This window comes from Aquarana catesbeiana, linkage group LG07 (genome assembly GCF_042186555.1).
Source record: "Aquarana catesbeiana isolate 2022-GZ linkage group LG07, ASM4218655v1, whole genome shotgun sequence".
Classification (NCBI taxonomy): Eukaryota; Metazoa; Chordata; class Amphibia; order Anura; family Ranidae; genus Aquarana; species Aquarana catesbeiana.
In genome coordinates this window covers 107,249,276-107,274,083 of record NC_133330.1, presented here as the reverse complement: position 1 = coordinate 107,274,083, position 24,808 = coordinate 107,249,276, and the positions used below count along the sequence as shown (strand labels likewise).

The 24,808-nt window shown below is 44.9% G+C and overlaps 1 protein-coding gene across 4 annotated transcripts in view; it reads right to left on the bottom strand.

Annotated features, from left to right (window-relative positions):
* The window catches only part of PLA2G6 (phospholipase A2 group VI), a 256,973-nt gene that overhangs the window by 107,800 nt on the left and 124,365 nt on the right, over positions 1-24,808 (bottom strand). For all 4 annotated transcript variants that reach the window (XM_073592600.1, XM_073592601.1, XM_073592599.1 and 1 more), the window contains one exon: positions 18,147-18,310. In XM_073592600.1, coding sequence (XP_073448701.1) covers positions 18,147-18,310 — 164 coding nt within the window. The remainder of the gene's footprint in view (positions 1-18,146; positions 18,311-24,808) is intronic.

The following is a 24,808-nucleotide window of genomic DNA, read 5'->3' as shown; positions in this document are numbered from 1 at the left end:
CAAATGAGAATCATGAGGTCAAAGAAACTACCAGAAGAGCTCAGAGACAGAATAGTGGCAAGGCACAGATCTGGCCAGGGTTACAAAAAAATGTCTGCTGCACTTAAGGTTCCTAAGAGCACAGTGGCCTCCACAGTCCTTAAATGGAAGACGTTTGGGACGACCAGAACCCTTACTAGAGCTGACCGTCTGGCCAAACTGAGCTATTGGGGGAGAAGAGCCTTGGGGAGAGAGGTAAAGAAGAACCCAAAGATCACTGTGACTGAGCTCCAGAGATGCAGTCGGGAGATGGGAGAAAGTTGTAGAAAGTCAACCATCACTGCAGCCCTCCACCAGTCTGGGCTTTATGGCAGAGTGGCCCGGCGGAAGTCTCTCCTCAGTGCAAGACACATGAAAGCCCGCATGGAGTTTGTTAAAAAAAACACCTGAAGGACTCCAAGACGGTGAGAAATAAGATTCTTTGGTCTGATGAGACCAAGATAGAACTTTTTGGCCTTAATTCTAAGCGTTATGTGTGAAAAAAAACAGGCACTGTTCATCACCTGTCCAATACAGTCCCAAAAGTGAAGCATGGTGGTGGCAGCATCATGCTGTGGGGGTGTTTTTCAGCTGCAGGAACAGGATGACTGGTTGCAATCGAGGGAAAGATGAATGCAGCCAAGTACAGGGATATCCTGGGCGAAAACCTTCTCCAGAGTGCTCAGGACCTCAGACTGGGCCGAAGGTTTACCTTCCAACAAGACAATGACCCTAAGCACACAGCTAAAATAACGAAGGAGTGGCTTCACAACAACTCCGTGACTGTTCTTGAATGGCCCGGCCAGAGCCCTGACTTAAACCCAATTGAGCATCTCTGGAGAGACCTAAAAATGGCTGTCCACCAACGTTTACCATCCAACCTGACAGAACTGGAGAGGATCCGCAAGGAGGAATGGCAGGGGATCCCCAAATCCAGGTGTGAAAAACTTGTTGCATCTTTCCCAAAAAGACTCATGGCTGTATTAGATCAAAAGGGTGCTTCTACTAAATACTGATCCCGTATTTTGTAGACGCTATAACTTTTGCGCAAACCAATCAATATACGCTTATCGCAATTTTTTTTAACCAAAAATATGTAGAAGAATACGTATCGGCCTAAACTGAGGAAAAAATTTGTTAAAAAAAAAAAAAAAATTGGATATTTATTATAGCAAAAAGTAAAAAATATTGTGTTTTTTCAAAATTGTCCCTCTTCTTTTGTTTATAGCGCAATAAATAAAAACCGCAGAGGTGATCAAATACCACCAAAAGAAAGCTCTATTTGTGGGGAAAAAAATGATAAAAATTTAATTAAGGTGCAGTGTAACACGACCGCGCAATTGTCATTCAAAGTGCGACAGCGCTGAAAACTGAAAAATGGCTTGGGCAGGAAGGGGGTGTAAGTGCCCTGTATTGAGGTGGTTAAATATAGGAAACTAAAAAGCAAAATGATTTTGTGCAATAGTCTAATTACCTGAGGAGAGCTCCTCTAGGTATGATGTTGTGAAAATAATCATAACAGGAATACTAAAGTGCAATGAGTGCATAAAGAAAAAATAACAAAGGAGTAATCATAAACTCATGATTGGTATAGGTAAAATTAATGATCACAAATGGTATAAAGTGTCTGGTGAATAATATCAAAGAAATAGTGATAAATAATGCACCAATAACAGTGAAAAAGTGCAATGAAGGGTTAATAGTCCAAAAACAAGATAGATGTACAAGCTAGGTCCACATGGTATGTTGGACTGTGCTAAAAAGTCACGGATGTGGAATAAGAGGTTAATCCAATAGGTGGCTTTAGTAGTAAAATAAAGTGGTGTTGCCCATATAAAACTCCATACAATTTGCTAGATGTAGTCTCCCAGAACTCTCACAAAAGGTTAAAAGCAAATGGAATAAGGCATCAGTCCCCAGATGAAGACACGTGACGGTGTTGTAACGCGTAGGGAGTGGCGTAGGGAGTGGCCGGAGCGAGACCTACACCAGGAGGAAAAGTGAGAGGGCGCTGAGAACGCCATACTATCACTGCCTTATTCCATTTGCTTTTAACCTTTTGTTATAATGTAAGAGTCCATTGTAGATACTCAATAAATATCCCTTTACTGTTTTAATATACTACACTAGTGAAGCACCCCTTCTTTTCTCCTTTTCCTTCCCCTTACCAATGCGGTGGTAATACCGAAGCCTTTTAGGAACTTTGGCAGAGGATTTTTAAGGAGAAATCTACAACCAGCCTCACTGACTTCATACAACAGTGGCAACATCTACAAACCTGAACTCACAGATGCAATTATTAATCAGCTTTAAGGTGAGAGTTCTGGGAGGCTACATCTAGCAAATTGTATGGAGTTTTATATGGGCAACACCACTTTATTTTACTACTAAGAAGCCACCTATTGGATTAACCTATTATTCCACATCCGTGACTTTTTAGCACAGTCCAACATACCATGTGGACCTAGCTTGTACATCTATCTTGTTTTTGGACTATTAACCCTTCATTGCACTTTTTCACTGTTATTGGTGCATTATTTATCACTATTTCTTTGGTATTATTCACCAGACACTTTATACCATTTGTGATCATTAATTTTACCTATACCAGTCATGAGTTTATGATTACTCCTCTGTTATATTTTCTTTATGCACTTATTGCACTTTAGTATTCCTGTTATGATTATTTTCACAACATCATACCTAGAGGAGCTCTCCTCAGGTAGACTATTGCGCGAAATCATTTTGCTTTTTAGTTTCCTATATTTGTGTCGCTGTGAACACTTTAGATTTTGCTGCAATTAGCCTATTTATTTGCTACACATCAACTGATAAGTGCAAGGACACTTATCACCTTAGCCTTTTTAAATATAGACACCACATTGGCCCTACGCCAATCCAGTGGTACTATTCCCGTCATTAATGAGTCCCTAAAAATTAGATACAATGGCTTTGAAATTACAGAGCTCAATTCTTTTAGCATCTGTGGGTGGATGCCATCTGGTCCAGGTGCTTTATCCACCTTTATTCTGTCTAAATATTTCTGGACCATATCCCTTTTGAGCCATTGTGGATCATTTGGGGCTGTGTCACTACCACCCCCATTATGGACATGAGCTCCCCCATGCTCCTTTGTATACACAGAGCTGAAGAAAGTATTTAATAATTTTGCCTTCTCTTTGTCCCCAGTCACCCACTCAAGATTATTTTGTACATGCACAGACCTGACCTTTTTACTATTAATATATTTGAAGAATTTCTTGGGGTTTGTCCTACTATCTTTTGCAATCTGTCATTCGTTTTGAGTTTTTGCATCCTTGATTTCCTTTTTACATATTCTGTTATATTCTTTGAAACTGTTAAAGGACACCAGTGTTCCTTCATTTTTATGTTTTTTATAAGCTCTTTTCTTATTGTTTATAGCTTTTTAACTTTGGCCGTCAGCCACATAGGTTTTATTTTTAGCCTTTTAAACTTATTGCCCATGGAAATATACTTTGCAGTGAGTTCACAGTCACTTTGAAGAATTCCCATTTCTGTTCTGTGTCCATTGATGCCAATATTCCCTCCCAGACTAAGCAATGGAGAGCAGCCCTCATCCTTGGAAAATTTGCTCTCAAAGTATTTTTATCTTTGTCCTACTCGGAAGTGAGGTAGGTGCGTGGTTCCGCCTTATGTGTTTCGTCAGATGTCTGACAAAATGCGTAAGACGGAGCCAAGCACCCACGTCACTTCCCGTACGCTATCAGGGAGCTTGGAACGCAGTTGGAGCTCGTGCTGCATACCAGCCCCTGACCACTTGTGTCTACCATAGACTGTAGTTTCGATTGAGAGGTTTTTTACCCATTGCATGGGACGCTTGTTTTTAATGTGTTTTTTTAATAAACTAACCTTTGATACTACACTATGGGAGCCCATATATTTGAATGTACAGATGAATAAGATACAATGTAAAACCACTTTTAACCACTTGCCGACCGCCTAACGCACATATACGGCGGCAGAATGGCACGGGCAGGCAGAATCACGTACGCATACGTGATCTGCCTCCCGCGGGTGGAGGGTCCGATCGGACCCCCCCCGGTGCCATAGGCGGTCGGCTCTCGTTCGCGGGCGATGAGAGGTGAGGGGGAGGCCATCCATTGTTGGCCACCCCCTCCCGATCGCTCCCGGCGAATGAAAACGCTTCCTTTCCCTCTGTAATGTAAACAGAGGGAAAGGAAGTGATGTCATCCCTCCTCGAGCCGGTCTTTTCGTCCCGGCGCAGAGGAGAGAAGACATCCAAGTAAGTGCACCAACACTACACTTACAGTAGAACACGCAGGCACACTTTTCACCCCCCTGTCACCCCCCGATCACCCCCCTGTACCCCCTGTCACTCTGACACCAATAGCAGTTTTTTTTTTTTTGCATTGGTGTCAGTTTGTGTCAGTTACAAGTGTTAGGGCAGTTAGGTTAGCCCCCTTTAGGTCTAGGGTACCCCCCTTTAGGTCCAGGGTACCCCCCTAACCCCCCCCTAATAAAAGTTAACCCCTTGATTACCCCCCGTCGCCAGTGTCGCTAAGCGATCGTTTTTCTGATCGCTGTATTAGTGACACAGGTGACGCTAGTTAGGGAGGTAAGTATATAGGTTCGCTGTCAGTGTTTTATAGCGACAGGGACCCCCATATACTACCTGCTAAAGGTTTTAACCCCTTGATTGCCCCCTAGTTAACCCTTTCACCAGCGATCACCGTATAAGTGTTACGGGTGACGCTGGTTAGCTAGTTTGTTTTTTGTAGTTTATTATTGTGACGGATCCTATCCCACACTCCACTGAGTGCCTCCGTCAATAACACCGCTTACTCCAGTATGACCATCAGACAGATATAATATTATAGCTGCATTGAATACAAGTCTAGTCGATAATAGCTTGTAGAATCTTGACTGCTTTATTGGACAGAACACAGCCTTTTTATACACATTTAACACAAGGGGTTAGATAACGAGGTAGGGCTGACTCAAGGACACTCCCCCCTCCCCTCTAGCAAAAACTTAAAAGACAATAATATAATTAACATGGTAATTAACACAACACTTAAGGCAGACCTGGTGACCAGACAGTTCATCTCTGCAGGTTAATGTGATCAGCTCTTTCAAGAATCATGTATTGGGCAAGTTCAAAAAAAAATAAAAGATTAATATAGAAATACCAAATAACAGGGTGAATGTGGACAGAAAAAGGTCCTTGCAGCCAGTGTCCGCGACAGTGCCCCCCCCCGTCCCATAGTCCGGCAGACCCAACTAGATCCACCATGGGTCAGCTTGGGGCTGTCCGGGAGAGTTTTATAGTTCCGTTTGCCGGGAAAGTCCATCAGCATTCCCATTCTGCTTTCCTGGCCGATACTGTATGGTAAAATTGTAGGGCTGCAGTGCCAAGCTCCATCGTAACAAACGTCCATTATCCCCGGAGACCCGATTAAGCCAGATTAATGGATTGTGGTCGGTGAGCACCGTAAAAGATCGTCCGTAGAGATAAGGTTGGAATTTCTTGAGAGCCCACACCAGCGCCAAACACTCCTTCTCCACGGCTGCATAACCGACTTCCCTGGGTAGCAGCTTCCGACTGATGTAGGCCACTGGGTGCTCACCGCCATCAGGTCCTACTTGGCTCAGTACTGCCCCCAGACCGAATGTAGAGGCATCTGTGTGGACACAAAAACGTTTGGTTGGGTCAGGGGCAGCTAGAACAGGAGCTGAAGTTAGTGCATTCTTTAATTGTTGGAAGGCAGCTTCACACTCAGGGGACCACAGTACCTGTCGGGGAAGGTGCTTCTTAGTCAGGTCTGTCAGGGGCTTAGCGATGGAACTATATTGCGGGACAAATTTCCTATAGTACCCAGCTGTGCCGAGGAACGCCAGGACCTGGGTTTTAGTACGGGGGGTTGGCCACTTGGCAACGGCCTCAATCTTAGCAGGCTCAGGTCGTTGTTGTCCACTGCCTACTCGATGTCCAAGGTACTGTACCTCGGACATCCCTATGCTGCATTTCTCTGGCTTAAGGGTTAGTCCCGCAGCCTTGATGCGGTCTAGCACGACACCCAGATGAACCAGATGGTCCTCCAAGGTATCACTGTAGATCGCAATGTCGTCCAGATATGCACAAGCATAGTCCTGGAGGCCATCGAGGAGTTGGTCTACCATCCTCTGGAAAGTCGCCGGTGCATTCTTCATCCCAAATGGCATTACTTTAGACTGGTATAAGCCAAATGGGGTAATGAACGCCGATTTCAGAATAGATTCCGCATCCAGAGGAATTTGCCAGTATCCTTTGCATAGGTCAAGGGTTGTCAGGAATTTTCCCCGAGCAATGCGATCTAACAGATCATCGACCCGGGGCATAGGGTAAGCATCAGTGGTGGTGCACTCATTTAATCTGCGGTAGTCTACACAGAAGCGAGTTGTGCCATCCCGCTTCGGTACAAGGACCACCGGGGAAGCCCAGGGGCTGCTGGATGGCTCAATGACTCCCAATTCAAGCATCTCCTTAATCTCATGACGCATCCCCTCTCTCACTGCGTCAGGTATCCGGTAAGCTGCCTGTCTTAGTGGCAGTTGTCCCGGGGTCTCCACACGGTGCACTGCCATAGTAGTGTACCCAGGGACTGTGGAGAACATTTCCCTTCTCTGACTAAGGACCTGTCTAGCTTGTTCTCTCTGCGTCGGCCCTAGCTGGTCGTCAAGCTTTATCATCTCTATCCCTGCAGTAATTCTATTTAGCTCCGGGAGCACCAGCAGGGGAAGATTCTCAGAATCTTCCACAGCTGGAGCACATATAGCGGCTACCTCTCCTGATCTTTCCCAGTATGCTTTCAACATGTTCACATGAAAGGTCCGTCGGACTCTTTCATCCGAACATTTAGCCACTAGGTAGGTTGTGTCACAGAGCTTTGCCACAACCCGGTAAGGTCCCTGCCAAGTGGCCTGTAACTTGTCCTGCTTGGTTGGTCTGAGGGCAAGAACCTTCTGCCCAACCTCCAGAGTGCGGTTCCGAGCAGTACGATCGTACCATCGTTTCTGCCGCCTTTGGGCAGCCCGAAGGTTCTCCTGGACAGTGTCCGTGAGCTCCTTCAGTCTGTCCCTAAACTCAAGAACGTATGCTACGATAGAGGACCCTTGGGGATCAATTCCCCCTTCCCAGTGGGCTCTGACTAGATCTAGGGGCCCCCTCACCCGCCTCCCATACAGTAACTCAAATGGGGAGAACCCGGTAGATTCCTGCGGCACCTCCCGATAAGCGAAGAGAAGGTGTGGCAGATATCTCTCCCAATCCCTGTGAGAGGTTGCAAATGTCCTAAGCAGCTGTTTCAGTGTTCCATTGAACCTCTCACACAGTCCGTTGGTCTGGGGGTGATAGGGAGAGCTCTGTAGGGGCTTTATCCCACACAGCCTCCATAACTGCTGAGTGAGCTCAGCAGTGAACTGGGTCCCCTGGTCAGAGATGATTTCCCGAGGGAAACCCACCCTGGCAAAGATCCGGAGCAAAGCATCAGCCACAGTTTCTGCATGGATATTTGCCAGGGGAATGGCCTCCGGGTACCGGGTGGCATAATCCACCACAGTAAGGATATATCTCTTCCCAGAAGGACTAGGTCTGGGCAATGGTCCAACCAGGTCTACGGCAACACGGCTAAAGGGTTCATCAATGATCGGTAAAGGGTGTAGGGGAGCTTTCAGCGGGCCCCCATGCTTACCCACCCGCTGGCATGTGTCACAGGTCCGGCAATACTGTCGGACATCCCCTGTAATCCCCGGCCAAAAAAATGACTGAGTCAGACGGTGGAGGGTCCGGGACATCCCCAGGTGTCCGGCTAAGGGTATGTCATGCCCAATGCGCAGCAGGTCATGACGATATTTCTGCGGCACAACCAGCTGCCGCTTGGGTGGATGGGAGGCTGTCTTTCCCTCAGTAACCCGATAGAGTAATCCCTGGACCCACTCTATTCGCTCCCTCTCCAACCCCCCAGGGTCCAATCCTGCTCTTTCCCTATAGCTAGCTAAGGAAGGGTCGCTAAGAGTTGCCTGAGCAAATTCTTGGGGAGAAGCCCAAGTCGGGATAGGGTTAGTTGGGGTAGTACAGTCTAGGTCAGGGGTGACAGGTCTTACCTGGGTCCCGTCCTCGAGGGAGCGCACCTCCATCCGGGCTTGCTGGCGGGTGGTAACAGGATAGGCTTCCGGGGATACATCCAGGGAGAAGGCTGAATTTAAACGTCCCAAATCGTTGCCCAACAAAACCTCTGCAGGTAAGTTCTGCATTATTCCCACTTCCACTTCTTTGGCCCCCGAACCCCAATCAAGGTGAACCCTGGCAGTGGGGACCCGCATAACATTTCCCCCGGCCACCCGCACAGCCACAGACCGTCCCGTCTGCTCTGCCGGGTTTATCATTCGGGACTGTATCAGGGTAATAGTAGCTCCCGTGTCCCGCAGTCCCTGGGCAGCCCGACCATTAATCCACACGGCTTGTCGATGGTGCAAACGATTATCTGTAGTGGCAGCTTGCACAGGGTCTGCCTCATGTAGAATTCCAATATTCTCCTCGCTTGGGTAAGTCACATCATCTCTCTCCAGACAGTGTGCAGCAGCCCGGGCAGGTCCAAGGGGCCTGTTGTTCCGCGCGTCCTGGGAAACATTCTGCGGACAATACCTCCTAACATGCCCTGATTGGTTGCATCTGTAGCAGAGGTCCCCTTTTCCTCGTGAAGATGGTAGCTGAGTGGGGCCGGGGATTGACGGCTGGTGTGGAGAGGCAACGCTCCGTGGAATGTTGGGGACAGGCCGAGCTGGGGTCTTAGGCTCTGGTTGTACAGTCCGCCTTGAATCCACGTATTGGTCAGCTAGGGTGGCAGCTTCATCTACTGTGACTGGCCGCCGATCCTTTACCCAGTCTCTAACTTCATGTGGGGTATGATCATAGAATTGTTCCAGGAGGATTAGCTGGAGCGCATCTGCCATGGTAACAGCTTGGCGCCCGGTCATCCAACTCTCCGCTGCTCGGGTCATTTGATGAGCCCATTCTGTGTAAGGTTCTCTCTCCTTTCGGCGGAGGTTGCGAAACCTCAAACGGTGTGCCTCTGGAGTAATGCCGAAGCGAGCCAATAGTCTTTCTTTTACCCGGTCATAGTCCTGGCTGATCTCATCAGGGACATTATTGTACGCCTCTGCAGCCCTTCCTGTGAGACGGCTGACCAGGAGCGTGACCCAATCTGCTTTATTGACACCTTGGAGACCGCATTGACGCTCAAACATTTGCAGGTGAACATCCATCTCATCTTCACCATCTTGAAACATGCGGAAGGCGGCATAGGGTAGCTTTTTGTGGGCCGTTGGAGCTTCCCGGTTGAACATAACTGACGCTCCTTGGTCCCGCTGGAGTTCAGCCATTCGCAGCTGGGACACCTCTGTTAACACTTGACTGATAACCTCCTGCGGGGGGTGAGTACCATACAAGGCCAGTCGCCACTGGACGTCACGCTGGAACTTTGCCGCCTCTGAGGTATCTGCTGGTGGGTTACTGGCCTGGTCAATCTCCATTAGTTCGGTGATGAGAGTCGCTTTGGATTTGTTGCTGGAGACTTTTCCACGGGCTTCCAAGAGATCCTTCAAGGTGCTGCGCTTGAGTCTGGCGTAGTGATGTTCCATCTGCTGTTAGGAGCAGGGGGTCCCGGTGGTGATTTGGGTGTGCCTAGGCAAGAGGAGCATCCCACTGCTGCCACCAATTGTGACGGATCCTATCCCACACTCCAATGAGTGCCTCCGTCAATAACACCGCTTACTCCAGTATGACCATCAGACAGATATAATATTATAGCTGCATTGAATACAAGTCTAGTCGATAATAGCTTGTAGAATCTTGACTGCTTTATTGGACAGAACACAGCCTTTTTATACACATTTAACACAAGGGGTTAGATAACGAGGTAGGGCTGACTCATGGACACTCCCCCCTCCCCTCTAGCAAAAACTTAAAAGACAATAATATAATTAACATGGTAATTAACACAACACTTAAGGCAGACCTGGTGACCAGACAGTTCGTCTCTGCAGGTTAATGTGATCAGCTCTTTCAAGAATCATGTATTGGGCAAGTTCAAAAAAAAATAAAAGATTAATATAGAAATACCAAATAACAGGGTGAATGTGGACAGAAAAAGGTCCTTGCAGCCAGTGTCCGCGACAATTATAGTTTATTACAGTTTATTATAGTTTATTATAGTTTTAGGGCACCCGCCATTTATTACCTTATAAAGGTTTAACCCCCTAATTGCCCGGCGGCGATATAAGTTAAGTTTTTAGGATCTGATAAGGTCTGCGTCGCCCCAGGCAGCGCCAGGTTAGCGCCAGTACCGCTAAAACCCAGGCACGCAGCCTACACCTCCCTTAGTGCTATAGTATCTGAACGGATCGATATCTGATCCGATCAGATCTATACTCCCCAGCAGTTTAGGGTTCCCTGAAACACAGTGTTAGCGGGATCAGCCCAGATACCTGCTAGCACCTGCGTTTTGCCCCTCGGCCCAGCCCAGCCCAGCCCACCCAAGTGCAGTATCGATCGATAACTGACACTTACAAAACACTAAGCACACATAACTGCAGCGTTCGCAGAGTCAGGCCTGATCCCTGCGATCGCTAACAGTTTTTTGGTAGCGTTTTGAATCAGTCGCTAACAGTCAGGAGCTTTTTTGCCTGTGAGTCTCACTAGTGTACCCCTAAATTTAGAGGCCAAAATGGCAAATCGAAGGTACACTAGTGAAGAGGCCTACACGTTTCTGAGTATGACAGATAGTGAAGAGGAAGTCACTCATCTGTCAAGTTCAGGCTCAGAATACGAACCTGTAGAGGACAGTGGCTCCATGACAGATAGCTCTGACGACGGAGTTGTGGTCCCTGCTAGGGTCAGGCGTACCAGACCCCGAACTTCTTCTGTCCTTGAAGTGCAAGAACCGCAGGGCTCTCGTATGGAGCAGAGAAGTACTAGTGCAGCTACTCCTTCTGGTGAACTGGCAAGCACCAGCGGCCTAGTACACCCTGGTCGTGCATCCAGCACTGCAGTATCACGTGGTGACGTGGTGAGTCCCATAAGTGCAGTTCAAGCTGGTGAGGTGGCAAGCACAAGTAGTGTCCCGCTGCCACCAAGAAGAAGATGAACACAGGCCCGTCGTGCCCATAGTGCCCTTCCTGCTGCATTCGCCAATCCGAATTGGGAACCCACCACTTCTGCAGCACCCGTACTTCCCCCTTTCACTGGCCAACCCGGAATTCAGGTGGAAACAGTTGACTTTACGCCACTGGATTTTTATTCGCTGTTTTTCACCGAAGATCTCTATAGATCTATTGTGGACCAAAGCAATTTGTACGCTGGTCAACACGTCGCCACTATTCCCCAGTCCTCCCTTGCCAGAGATTGGAGACCAATTACGGTCTCCGAATTTAAGATCTTTCTGGGCCTTTCCCTCCTCATGGGCATAACCAAAAAGAGTGAGTTGCGGTCATATTGGTCCACTGACCCAATTCACCATATGCCCGTGTTCTCTGCCTCCATGACCAGGGCACGATACGAGCAGATTTTGCGGTTCATGCACTTCAACGACAATGAACTCTGTCGTCCTCGTGGAGACCCTGCATACGATCGGCTCTACAAAATTCGGCCCCTCGTAAACCACTTCAACCAACGTTTTGCAGACTTGTTTACCCCCCATCAAGTTGTCTGCGTTGATGAGTCCCTGATTAAGTTTTCTGGCCGCTTATCCTTCAAACAGTACCTTCCCAGCAAGCGTGCCAGATACGGGGTCAAGATGTATAAGCTCTGTGACAGGGCCACAGGCTATACATGTAGATTTATGGTTTACGAGGGCAAAGATAGTCACGTAGAGCCGATAAACTGCCCTGACTACATAGGAAGCGCTGGCAAGATAGTGTGGGACTTGGTGTCACCCTTATTCGGAAAGGGGTACCACTTGTACGTGGACAATTATTATACGAGCGTGCCACTTTTTAGTCACTTGTTTGATCATCAGATTGGAGCATGTGGCACCGTGCGACCTAATCGCCGGGGCTTTCCCCAGCGGCTTGTAGAGTCCCGTCTTAGGCTGGGGGAGAGAGCCTGCTTGCAGTATAATAATTTGCTCGCTATGAAGTGGAGGGACAATAAGAATGTTTTCGTTCTTACCTCCCTTCATGCAGACACGACGACCCAAATTACTACGGCGACTGGTGTTGTGGAGAAACCCCTCTGTGTCCACGAATACAACCTTAATATGGGAGGGGTGGACCTCAACGACCAGTTGTTGGCGCCGTACCTAGTTGCCCGTAAGGCCAGACGCTGGTACAAAAAAGTGTCTATTTATTTCAATTGGCTTTGCTGAATGCTCATGTGCTATACAGAGCTTCAGGACGGACTGGATCCTTCCTTAAATTCCAGGAAGAGATCGTCAGAGCCCTTCTGTTTCCAGATGGTGCTCCACCTCACCTTCCCAATCCAAATGCAGTAAGCCGGCTGCATGGGAGGCATTTTCCTTATGTCCTCCAGAGTACCCCTACCCAACGAGCCCCCCAAAAAAGATGTCGTGTCTGCAGCAAGCGCGGATTTAGGCGTGACACCCGGTATTGTTGTCCCTCCTGTCCTGACAATCCTGGTCTATGCATTGGTGAATGTTTTGAACGCTACCATACACTAGTGGAGTATTAGAGTAGGGTTCAGCACGGCACAGACTAGGCACACTAACACAGGGTCTCCCAAGATGCCATCGCATTTTGAGAGACCCAAACCTGGTACAGTTACAGTTAAAAGCTAAAGTTACTAAAAAAAGTGTTTAAAAAAAAAAATAAAATAAAAAAATAAAAATACAAAAAAAATATAAAATAAAAAAACCAAAAATAGTTGTTGTTTTATTGTTCTCTCTCTCTATTGTTCTGCATTCTATACTGCAATGTTTTATTGTTATGTTTTTATCATGTTTGCTTTATAGGTATGCAATTTTTTTATACTTTGTTTTTTTATTGTTAACCACTTTTTTGTTTTCAGGTACGCCATTCAGCTGCAGAGCGGATTTATTTATCTTGACAGCAACAGCGTTTGCTCCCACGATATATAAAGCCGTGACTCCAGCGCTGTCGGAGGTGATTTCACCACCACAGTTACATACTTCAGCATATATGCCGAAGCGTGGGGGCAGCAGTGGGTGGAGGAGCAATTTGCTCCTGCCTTTTGCGGGAGGATGCCCCCATGCTTCGGCATATATAAATGGTGCATGTATGCCCATCATTAGAAGTGGGCGGATGAAGGGAGGTATTCTAATGGTGGGCATACCCACCGATCAATATCTTTTTTTCGTTCAGCCCACAGGCTGCATGAAAAAAAAGTTTACAATACAAGGACCAGCAACGTACTGGTATGTTGCTGGACTTTGAGTGGTTATACCAGAATGATGCCTGCAGGTTTAGGTATCATCTTGGTATCATTCTTTTCAGCCAGCGGTCGGCTTTCATGTAAAAGCAATCCTAGTGGCTAATTAGCCTCTAGACTGCTTTTACAAGCAGTGGGAGGGATTCCCCCCCCCCACCATCTTCCATGTTTTTCTCTGGCTCTCCTGGCCCAACAGGGAACCTGAGAATGCAGCCGGTGATTCGGCCAGCTGACCATAGAGCTGATCAGAGACCAGAATGGCTCCAATCATCTCTATGGCCTAAGAAACCGGAAGCTACGAGCATTTCATGACTTAGATTTCGCCGGATGTAAACAGCGCCATTGGGAAATTGGGAAAGCATTTTATCACACCAATCTTGGTGTGGTCAGATGCTTTGAGGGCAGAAGAGAGATCTAGGGTCTAATAGACCCCAATTTTTTCAAAAAAGAGTACCTGTCACTACCTATTGCTATCATAGGGGATATTTACATTCCCTGAGATAACAATAAAAATGATAAAAAAAAAAAAAAAAAATGAAAGGAACAGTTTAAAAATAAGAAAAAAAATTAAAAAATTAATAAAGAAAAAAAAAAAAAAAAAAAAGCACCCCCTGTCCCCCCCTGCTCTCGCGCAAAGGCGAACGCAAGCGTCGGTCTGGCGTCAAATGTAAACAGCAATTGCCCCATGCATGTGAGGTATCACCGCGAAGGTCAGATCGAGGGCAGTAATTTTAGCAGTAGACCTCCTCTGTAAATCTAAAGTGGTAACCTGTAAAGGCTTTTAAAAATGTATTTAGTTTGTCGCCACTGCACGTTTGTGCGCAATTTTAAAGCATGTCAATGTTTGGTATCCATGTACTCGGCCTAAGATCATCTTTTTTATTTCATCAAACATTTGGGCAATATAGTGTGTTTTAGTGCATTAAAATTTTAAAAAGTGTGTTTTTTCCCCAAAAAATGCGTTTGAAAAATCGCTGCGCAAATACTGTGTGAAAAAAAAAATGAAACACCCACCATTTTAATCTGTAGGGCATTTGCTTTAAAAAAATATATAATGTTTGGGGGTTCAAAGTAATTTTCTTGCAAAAAAAAATAATTTTTTTATGTAAACAAAAAGTGTCAGAAAGGGCTTTGTCTTCAAGTGGTTAGAAGAGTGGGTGATGTGTGACATAAGCTTCTAAATGTTGTGCATAAAATGCCAGGACAGTTCAAAACCCCCCCAAATGACTCCATTTTTGGAAAGTAGACACCCCAAGCTATTTGCTGAGAGGCATGTCGAGTCCATGGAATATTTTATATTGTGACACAAGTTGCGGGAAAAAGACAATTTTTTTTTTTTTTTTGCACAAAGTTGTCACTAAATGATATATTGCTCAAACATGCCATGGGAATATGTGAAATTACACCCCAAAATGCATTCTGTTGCTTCTCCTGAGTACGGGGATACCACATGTGTGAGACTTTTTGGGAGCCTAGCCGCGTACGGGACCCCGAAAACCAAGCACCGTCTTCAGGCTTTCTAAGGGCGTGAATTTTTGATTTCACTCTTCACTGCCTATCACAGTTTCGGAGGCCATGGAATGCCCAGATGGCACAAACCCCCCCCAAATGACCCCATTTTGGAAAATAGACACCCAAAGCTATTTGCTGAGAGGTATAGTGAGTATTTTGCAGACCTCACTTTTTGTCACAAACTTTTGAAATTTGAAAAAAGAAAAAAAAAAAAATGTTTTTCTTGTCTTTCTTCATTTTCAAAAACAAATGAGAGCTGCAAAATACTCACCATGCCTCTCAGCAAATAGCTTGGGGTGTCTACTTTCCAAAATGGGGTCATTTTGGGGGGTTTTGTGCTATCTTGGCATTTTATGGCCTTCAAAACTGTGATGGGTAGTGAGGAGTGAAATCAAAAATTAACGCTCTTAGAAATCCTGAAGGCGGTGATTGGATTTTGGGGCCCCGTATGAAGCTAGGCACCCAAAAAGTGCCACTCATGTGGTATCCCCGTACTCAGGAGAAGCAGCAGAATGTATTGTGGGGTGTAATTCCACATATGCCCATGGCATGTTTGAGCAATATATCATTTAGTGACAACTTTGTGCAAAAAAAAAAAAAAAAAATTGTCACTTTCCCGCAACTTGTGTCAAAAAATACAATATTCCATGGACTCAACATGCCTCTCAGCAAATAGCTTGGGGTGTCTACTTTCCAAAATGGGGTCATTTGGGGGGGGGGGGGGTTTTGTGCCATCTGGGCATTTTATGGCCTTCAAAAATGTGATAGGTACTGAGGAGTGAAATCACAACTTTACGCCCTTAGAAATCCTGAAGGCGGTGCTGGGTTTTTTGGGCCCCGTACGCGGCTAGGCTCCCAAAAAGTCCCACACATGTGGTATCCCCGTACTCAGGAGAAGCAGCTAAATGTATTTTGGGGTGCAATTCCACATATGCGCATGGCCTGTGTGAGCAATATATCATTTAGTGACAACTTTTTGTAATTTTTTTTTTTTTTGTCATTATTCAATCACTTGGGACAAAAAAAATAAATATTCAATGGGTTCAACATGCCTCTCAGCAATTTCCTTGGGGTGTCTACTTTCCAAAATGGGGTCATTTGGGGGGGTTTTGTACTGCCCTGCCATTTTAGCACCTCATGAAATGACATAGGCAGTCATAAAATAAAAGCTGTGTAAATTCCAGAAAATGTACCCTAGTTTGTAGACGCTATAACTTTTGCGCAAACCAATAAATATACGCTTATTGACATTTTTTTTTACCAAAGACATGTGGCCGAATACATTTTGGCCTAAATGTATGACTAAAATTGAGTTTATTGGATTTTTTTTATAACAAAAAGTAGAAAATATCATTTTTTTTCAAAATTTTCGGTCTTTTTCCGTTTATAGCGCAAAAAATAAAAACGGCAGAGGTGATCAAATACCATCAAAAGAAAGCTCTATTTGTGGGAAGAAAAGGACGCAAATTTCGTTTGGGTACAGCATTGCATGACCGCGCAATTAGCAGTTAAAGCGACGCAGTGCCGAATTGTAAAAAGTGCTCTGGTCAGGAAGGGGGTAAAACCTTCCGGGGCTGAAGTGGTTAACAACCGCATGTTGTCACTCTTATATTCCAACCGTAGTACCATCAAAAAACCAATGAAAAAAAATATAGTGCACACTGTGGCTAAAATACTTTCTTTTTATTCATAAAAATCAGGTACTCACATAAAAAGCACTGTAACCCCAGTGCTAGGATGAATGGCATGTAATATTGTCGGTATACATAGGTGGATAAGGTGGCTGCAGTGACATCATAAAGTCCTCGTGAGAGGGGGTAATAGGATCTGGTGAGTGGGGACCCGCAAGGGGGAGCACAAGAGTCACCTGATTACCTGAGCACTTGTCACCTTGGAATTTCCAGCATTTGCCACAGCAATACTGCATTTTTTTTAAATGGACTAATTATCTTTTGAAGTGTATATATGAACATTTATTTTTTGATCACTAATATGGTGTTTTGATTAATTTATTATTTCTGCATCATATATATATATTCTTTTTGATGCTATTTTGGTGTTACTTTTCAGTTAGAACTTTTTGGGTTTACTAGGATTATCAATCCCAATTTGTATCACTTATCTGTGAAGATAGGTATTACTTCACACACTGCTGCTTTGCATACATAGTCATTTCACTATATGTCACATTATAGTATGTTTATTAAGCGCCTGAGGTTTTTATAAACTAGTGGAGTATAATATCTTTATTGGGTGTCGCACTACTTGCCCACACTCACCTTTATACTTAGAAGGTTTGATCAATCACCTTCTGGCCTATAGGTAGCGCCATTAACTCCATTCTGTTTTACTTTTAAAATCCCCATTATTATCACCGTCCCAGCCCTTGCAGCCCTTGCAGCCCTTTCCATCTGTGCAAGGAGCTGAGTCTCCACCTCCTCATTAACATTGGGTGGTCTATAACAAACTCCAATAATTAACTTTGAACTATGTACATCTATATTGCAGTTCCACCCATAATGCTTCAGACTCATCACACTCTCCATTAACCAGGTCCTCTTTCACACTCGCTTTGAGATCGCTTCTCACATAGAGACAGACCCCGCCACCTTTCCTTTTTACCCTGTCTCTCCGAATGAGTGCATAGCCAGGGATATTAATAGCCCAGTCATGTGAGGAATGAAGCCAAGTTTCAGCAATACCGATTACATCATAGCTCTCCTCATGCACCAGAGCTTCCAACTCACCTATTTTGCTTGGCAGACTTCTGGCATTGGTGAACACTTTAATGCATTATTACATTTTGCTCTGGTGTTTTTCATATCTTGTTTAATAGTACAAATGGCACTATAATTTCCAATGGTTGTTTGCAACATGGGAACTTTCTTGTCACCTGTCATAACCCTCCCCCCATCTATCCCCATTCCACCCTCCATTAATGTCTGACCCTTAACTGACCTGTCTGCCCGATGGAATTCTAGTTCACCCTCCCCCTTAATCCTACTTTAAATACTCCTCCAGCCTTCCCATACACTTCTCCCCCAGCATAGCAGACCCCCTTCCATTCAGGGGCAAACCATCTTTAGCATATAGGTTGCACCCCAATGAAAAGTCATCCCAGTGCTCTAGAATGTGTGCTTCCATGTTCAGCTGGAGTTATACTATAACTTACCATGCACTATGGCCAGTGCCAAGATACCTCCTGTGCTAGTACCAGAAACCCAGTCAAAGAGCTCCCGGATGGGTCGCCCCGCAGTCTTCTCTATGGCAATAAGCAGCTGAATAAGAACTAGTCCCCGGATGCCACCTCCATCCAAGCCCAGGAGCCTGTCATGTCTGCAGAAAAGAAGAGTCAAGTTAATAGCTCTGCCATACAGCTGGTCATTTACAATGAGTATAGCATAGTATAATACAAGAAACTCTACATACTGAGCGGTCTTATTGAAGTAATTATAGAGGCAAAAAGGTTTTTGCCTTAATGCCTTCTCTGCATTAATTAAAAAAAATTTCAAAAGTTGCTCCCCCCAGCTCCCCCTTAAATACTTACCTGAACCTGATCTTGATCCAGTGCTGTGCAAGTCTGCAGCAGCTCTTCTCCCATTTCTCTCTTCTCATAGGGGACTTTGCAGTAGCGGGAGCACTTGGCGCCTGTTGTTGTCAGTCAAATCCTGTAGGGAGGAGGGAGCAGGGAATGGGGCCGTGCCACACTGTGTGTGTGTATAGACGCACACAGCCCGATCGTGCATGCATGAGTGCCCCCATAGCAAGCCACTCAGAAAAGAGGAGGCGCTAAGATAACCAACGGGAGGCCTCAGAAGAGGAGATTTGTGCAAAACCATTGCACAGAGCAGGTAAGTAGACCATGTTTGTTATTAATAATAAAAAGAAAATGTAACCTTTACAATTACTTTAAATTCAAGCGAATGACAACACATACTCACTTGTTTATAGTTTTTTGCTTCCTTTAGTCAATAGTGCATAATGCTCTTCTTCTATCCAACCCTGGAGTCTCTCATTTATACTATGCCATTACTTTCCTCAGCAAAATACACATATCAGCCATAACTTTATGACCACTGACATGTATACACTTATTATGTCGTTACAATGGTATCTGAAAGTCAGTGGAATATATTAGGCAGCAGGTAAACATGTTTTCTATGAGGTTGATGTGTTGGAAGCAGACAAAAATGGGTATCGCAGTTTGTTGCATATCGGGCTGCACAGATGCAGACCAGCCAGGGTACCCAAACTGACCCATGTCCACAGCCAAAAGCACCTACCAATGGGCACGAGCATCAGAACTAGCTCACGGAGCAATGGAAGGTGGCCTGGTCTGATGAATCACATTTTCGTTCACATCATATGGATGGCCAGGATGCAGTGTGGGAATAAAGCAAGGCGGCACAGCCAGTGTGATACTTTGGGCAATGTTCTGTTGGAAAACCTTGGTCCTGCCATTTAAGCAGATGCTACTTTTTTAAATCAAGTAAAAGTTTATTGAGAAAAACTAAACACAATTACAGTCAAATACAGAACCTTTGCAGCAATATATTCAGGTACAGTAGTTATTATAAGTATTATTATTATCAAACAGTATCTAAATGTAGACAATTATACAAAGTCAGCTCACTGTATATATATGTGAACATTAATTTCGGTGGTGCTGCATAATTTGTCGACGTCAATTAACAGTAAACTTAGACTGTGTTTCTTATGCCATGGAAAACATTGTAAAACGTTAAACCTACAACAGAAGATAGGTATGGGGGATCGCAAATATGTTGTCCGTTCCTAGGCATATAAGGCGAGAGTAGAACAATACCCTCTAATTATGTTATTATTGATATTGACATTCACCATGGTTCCATCATGAGTAGTTAGAAAAGTTAGAAATTATTCTAAGCCCTCTGAATCTACCTTCTGATCTGCCAGATCACATTTGTAACAGTCTGTCTTTCACCAACTGGGCTGGACCTAGTCCCGGTGTATCTAGCCAAGGTTGCCACATTGAGTAAAATTGTTTCCTCGGTGACACCCTCGGAGTTATCCAAAGACTCGCAATGGCCTTGCATGCCATATTTAACCCCTTCCCGTCGAGCGTACGCAGATATGCGGCCTCGGTTTTAGGGGGTTATACCGGGATGATGCCCGCAGCTGTAGGCATCATCCCGGTACTGTTTTTTAGAGCGGGCGGTCGGCTTTCTAGGGATAACAACTGATGCGGCTTAAAGCCGCTCGGTTGTTATTCTGGAGGAGCGGGAGGGGACACCCCTCCCCGCCACCTTCCGCCACTCTTACTGGGCCTCCCGTCCCACCGGGAGACCCGATCCTCGATCCGCCACTTCCAGCGGCTAGAAACAGACTGGCACGAAGCCGGAAACCCAACGTCACTTCCTATTTACTCGGCTGCCAATGGCGCCAGTTTTTAAAAAAAAACACAGTATTCAGAATTGCTGTTTTCGGCGAACTGAATACTTTAAAGTGCAAAGGAGGGATCGGGGGTCTTTTATACCCCCGATCCCTCCATAAAGAGTACCTGTCACCACCTATTACTGTCACAAGGGATGTTTACATTCCTTGGGACAGCAATAAAAGTGATCAAAATGGTTTTGTAAAAAAATTTAAATAAATGAAATTAAAAAAAGAAATTTTTAAAGCCCCCCCTCCCCGCGAGCTCGCGCAGCAAAGAAAACGCATACGGAAGTCGCGCCCGCATATGTAAACGGTGTTCAAATCACACATGTGAGGTATCGCTGCGATCATCAGAGCGAGAGCAATAATTCTAGCACTAGACCTCCTCTGCGACTCTAACCTGGTAACCGTTATCTTTTTTTAAATTGTCGCCTATGGAGATTTTTAGGTACCGTAGTTAGTCACCATTCCACGAATGTGCGCAATTTTAAAGCATGACGTTTGGTATCTATTTACTCGGCATCACATCATCTTTCATTATACAAACAAATTGGGCTAACTTTACGGTTTCTTTTTTTTAAATCCACGAAAGTGTCTTTTTCCCCAAAAAGTTGCGTTTAAAAGACCGCTGCACAAATACAGTGTGACATAAAATATTGCAATAATCGCCATTTTATTCTCTAGATTCTCTGCTAAAAATATATACGTTTGGAGGTTCTAAGTTATTTTCTAGCAAAAAATACAGATTTAATTAGTAAACACCAAATGTCAGAAATAGACTTAGTCATGAAGGAGATAATAGACGCAGAACTGCCGTATGGCCATTCGGTGTAAGTGAGGTTATCTCCAAGGCCCTAAGCAGACAAATAACTGGGTCATGCAGAACTGGGATTTGAAATACCTGAGAGATAGTAGAAAGAATATATTGCCAGTATTGGAAAAGTTTTGGACATTTCCACATCATGTGTAACAAATCTCCATTGTGTCTACAGCATTTTGGACATACTGGAGAATCTCTGAATCCCAATTTGTGAAATATAGTCGGTGTCCTATAGACCTTGTGTAATAAGAATAGATGCGACAGCTTATGCGATGCAGACACTGACACCTGTGGGGCAGATGTTAAACATAGCTCCCATTGTTCCCCGTCAATAGGACCAAGATCTCTTTCTCACCCCTTTCTACAGGAAAGTTTAGAAGCATCATGCATTGAGTGTAGCAGTCTGGCATATACTCTCGAGATCATACCCTTCCTATCTTCCATCAGCAGCACATCAGTCATCAGAGGATGTGTCACTGGCGGAAGCAAAGATATTCTATTTTCACTTTGAATAGCATGTCTGAGCTGCAGATACTTAAAAAACTGTGTTCTGGGTATTGTGAATTCATCTTGCATGTCTGTGAAAGACACTGAACAACTGGGAAATATATTGCACACCTTTTGTTTCCCATGAGCGAAAGTCTTTAAGTTTAAGAAGTTCTTTGTAATATTTATTCCTCCATATGGGTGTGAACGCACATGGTCCTCTAATTTTCAGGATAGACCTGGTATATTTCAATAAGATTATTGTGGGGTGAGTTTGTGTTACATGCGTGAGACCTGCCTCTAGGTGAGATATGGCCGAGAGCGATGAACCCTCAGGGAGCAATAGGGACCTAATGGGGTCATTGACATTGAACCCCCCCCCCCCCCAGTTACCCAGGTGTTGGAGTTGGGATGCTACAAAATAAAATCTGGCATGTGGCACAGCCAGACCCCCTTTATCTTTAGTTAGCTGTAGCGTGTGTAAATTAATCCGAGCTGATTTATTACCCCATATTAAGTCTCTGAACTGGACGTCTATTTGAGAAAACCACTTATGTGGTATCCATAAAGGAGCATTGTGAAATATATATAGAAGTTGTGGAGCCCAACACCATTTTAATTAAATTTGCCCTCCCTGTGACTGAAAGAGGTAGGTTCGTCCATGCGGAGCATTTCATCCGAAATTTACAGAGCATAGGTACCAGGTTCAGTGTAATGTACTGGTTTTGGTCTGGGGTTACCTGTATGCCGAGGTAGCGAAACTCGCCAACCATAAGGATGTCTCTTGCACAATCAGGCAGAGGCTGTGGCAAGAGGTCTAGGAACATAAGCAACGACTTATTCCAGTTGATACTGAACCCCGACAGCTCTCCAAAGTCAGCAATGAAACGAATCACATTCCTCAAGGAGCTGTCAGTGTCCCCTAGATAAATCAACGTGTCATCCGCATATAGAGAGATGACATTATGTTTAAGGCCTCAACGAAATCCTATGATGTTTTGCGATGCTCTAACATGTATGGCTAAAGGTTCAAGGGCTAGGGCAAACAGCAGGGGGTGAAAGAGGACACCCCTGCCGTGTGCCCCTGAAAAGTTTGAACGGTTCCGATATATCTCCATTAATATGCATTCTCGCCGACTGATCCTTATATAGCAGCTGAACCCATTTCAGAAAAGAGGGGCCCACCCCAAATTTTGTCAGTACTTCCCATAAATAAGGCCATACAACGCTGTCAAATGCTTTAGCCGTGTCTAAAGAGAAGATGGCCCTATTACCCGGATTGTCTGTAGGCAGTTGTAGGTTGAGAAATAGTCTACATAGGTTTTGGGATGTGGATCTAGTCGGTATAAAACCATACTGATCTCTATGGATCACAGTTTGAATACATCTGGCTAATCTGTTAGCCAGAACTCTGGCCAACAGCTTAACGTCAAACATAAGTAATGAGGTCTGTATGCATCTGGAGACAGGGCGTCCTTGCCAGGTTTCAAAAGTACCACAATAAGTGCCTCACTCATAGAAGGGGGGGGTCTCCTGGTTTTGAATGACTTGTTATAGACCTGCAAAAGTATTGGGATTAATTGTGTGGTTATAAACTTCCAAGGCTCGTCCATTTTGAGCATGAGCCAGCACTTCTAGAAGCTCCTCCTCAGTTTATGGGGCATTTAGTTGGCTTGCGTTCGTGTCGGACAAGCAGGGTATAGGGTATTTATCCAAAAAGGAATGGATATCCTCAGGTGATGGATGGACTTTAGAAGTGTAGACATCCTGAAAGAAGTTTTTAAAGACATCCATAAAGGCTTGTGTGGAGTAACAGGGCGTGCCTTGTGCATCTGCCACTATGTGTGAGGGGGCTTGTTGTGATTTGGCTAGTAGGGCTAGCATATGACACATATTTTCCCCTTCTTCAAAGTGTTTCTGTTGTAAAAAGAATCTCTTATTTTCAGCTAGTTGAAGGGATAAATGCCTGAGCACGGACTGGGAATGCCAGCCATGTGCTTTTAGAGTCATCAATAGGGTCAGCTACATAAAGTGCTTCTGATCTCTGTGCTTCTGCCAAAACTAGATTCTCTCATTCTTTGGTTATTGTTTTGATGTGTGATATCTCTCTAATAAGTGGCCCATGTAGATAGGCCTTAGCCACCGCCCATACCATATCTATGCCGTAGATCCTAATTTCTGTTTAAAAAAGGAAGTAAGAGCTTTTGGGAGTGGGTCAAGTTCTGGCAGGAGTGACAGCCAAAAGGGGTTAAGCTTCCATAGGCTATTACCCCTGACCGCTCCCACCCGTAGATTAATCGAAAGCAGGGAGTGGTCTGAGATTTGCCTGGCATGGTACTGCGAAGAGTCTGTTACGGGCAGGTATCAGGGTTACGCATTCTCCACACGTCTGTGAGGCCCATCTCCAAGAGAAGAAGGGCAAATGGTGTAGGCCCTTGTCTTCTATGTGAATCATCTCCAGTACGGCTACTCAATTTGTCCTTCCCATGATCGATATAATTATTAAAGTCCCCTAGGACTAGTACTGGTATGCCCAGGAAGCGGGACATAAAGTCAGCTAAGATTGTAAGGAGACTGGCCGAGAACGGAGGAGGAATGTACAACCTTTGCTAATATACATTTTGTACCATAGAGGGAGCACAAAAGAAATGCATAACGACCATCTGGGTCAATTTTAACTTCCAGAAGGGAAAATTGCGTACCGCTCTTGATCAGGAAACTCACTCCCCTCGAGTATACCGAGAATGTAGAGCGATATTGGTGACAAAACTGTCTTTGTGCAAATAGCGGGGTGGATGTCGAGGGGAGAGGAGTCTCCTGCATGCATATCACAAGAGCATCCAAACGCTTGATCGTGCGAAGCACAGCCAATCGTTTAATTGGATTGTTTAAACCCTGGATATTCCAGGACAGTATTCTAGTCACCTAAGACATTGTAACAATAACAATAAGAGCAAGAATAGACCTTGTGAGCATTACATGGTCAGATAGCAATATCTTGTGACAACTAGCACTGAGAGTCTAGTGGATAAAATAATGGAGAGACCATTGTGAAAAATTCAGAAAAAAAAAAAAAAGCAAAAAAAAAGAAGGAACAAAACTGGCCAACAGGG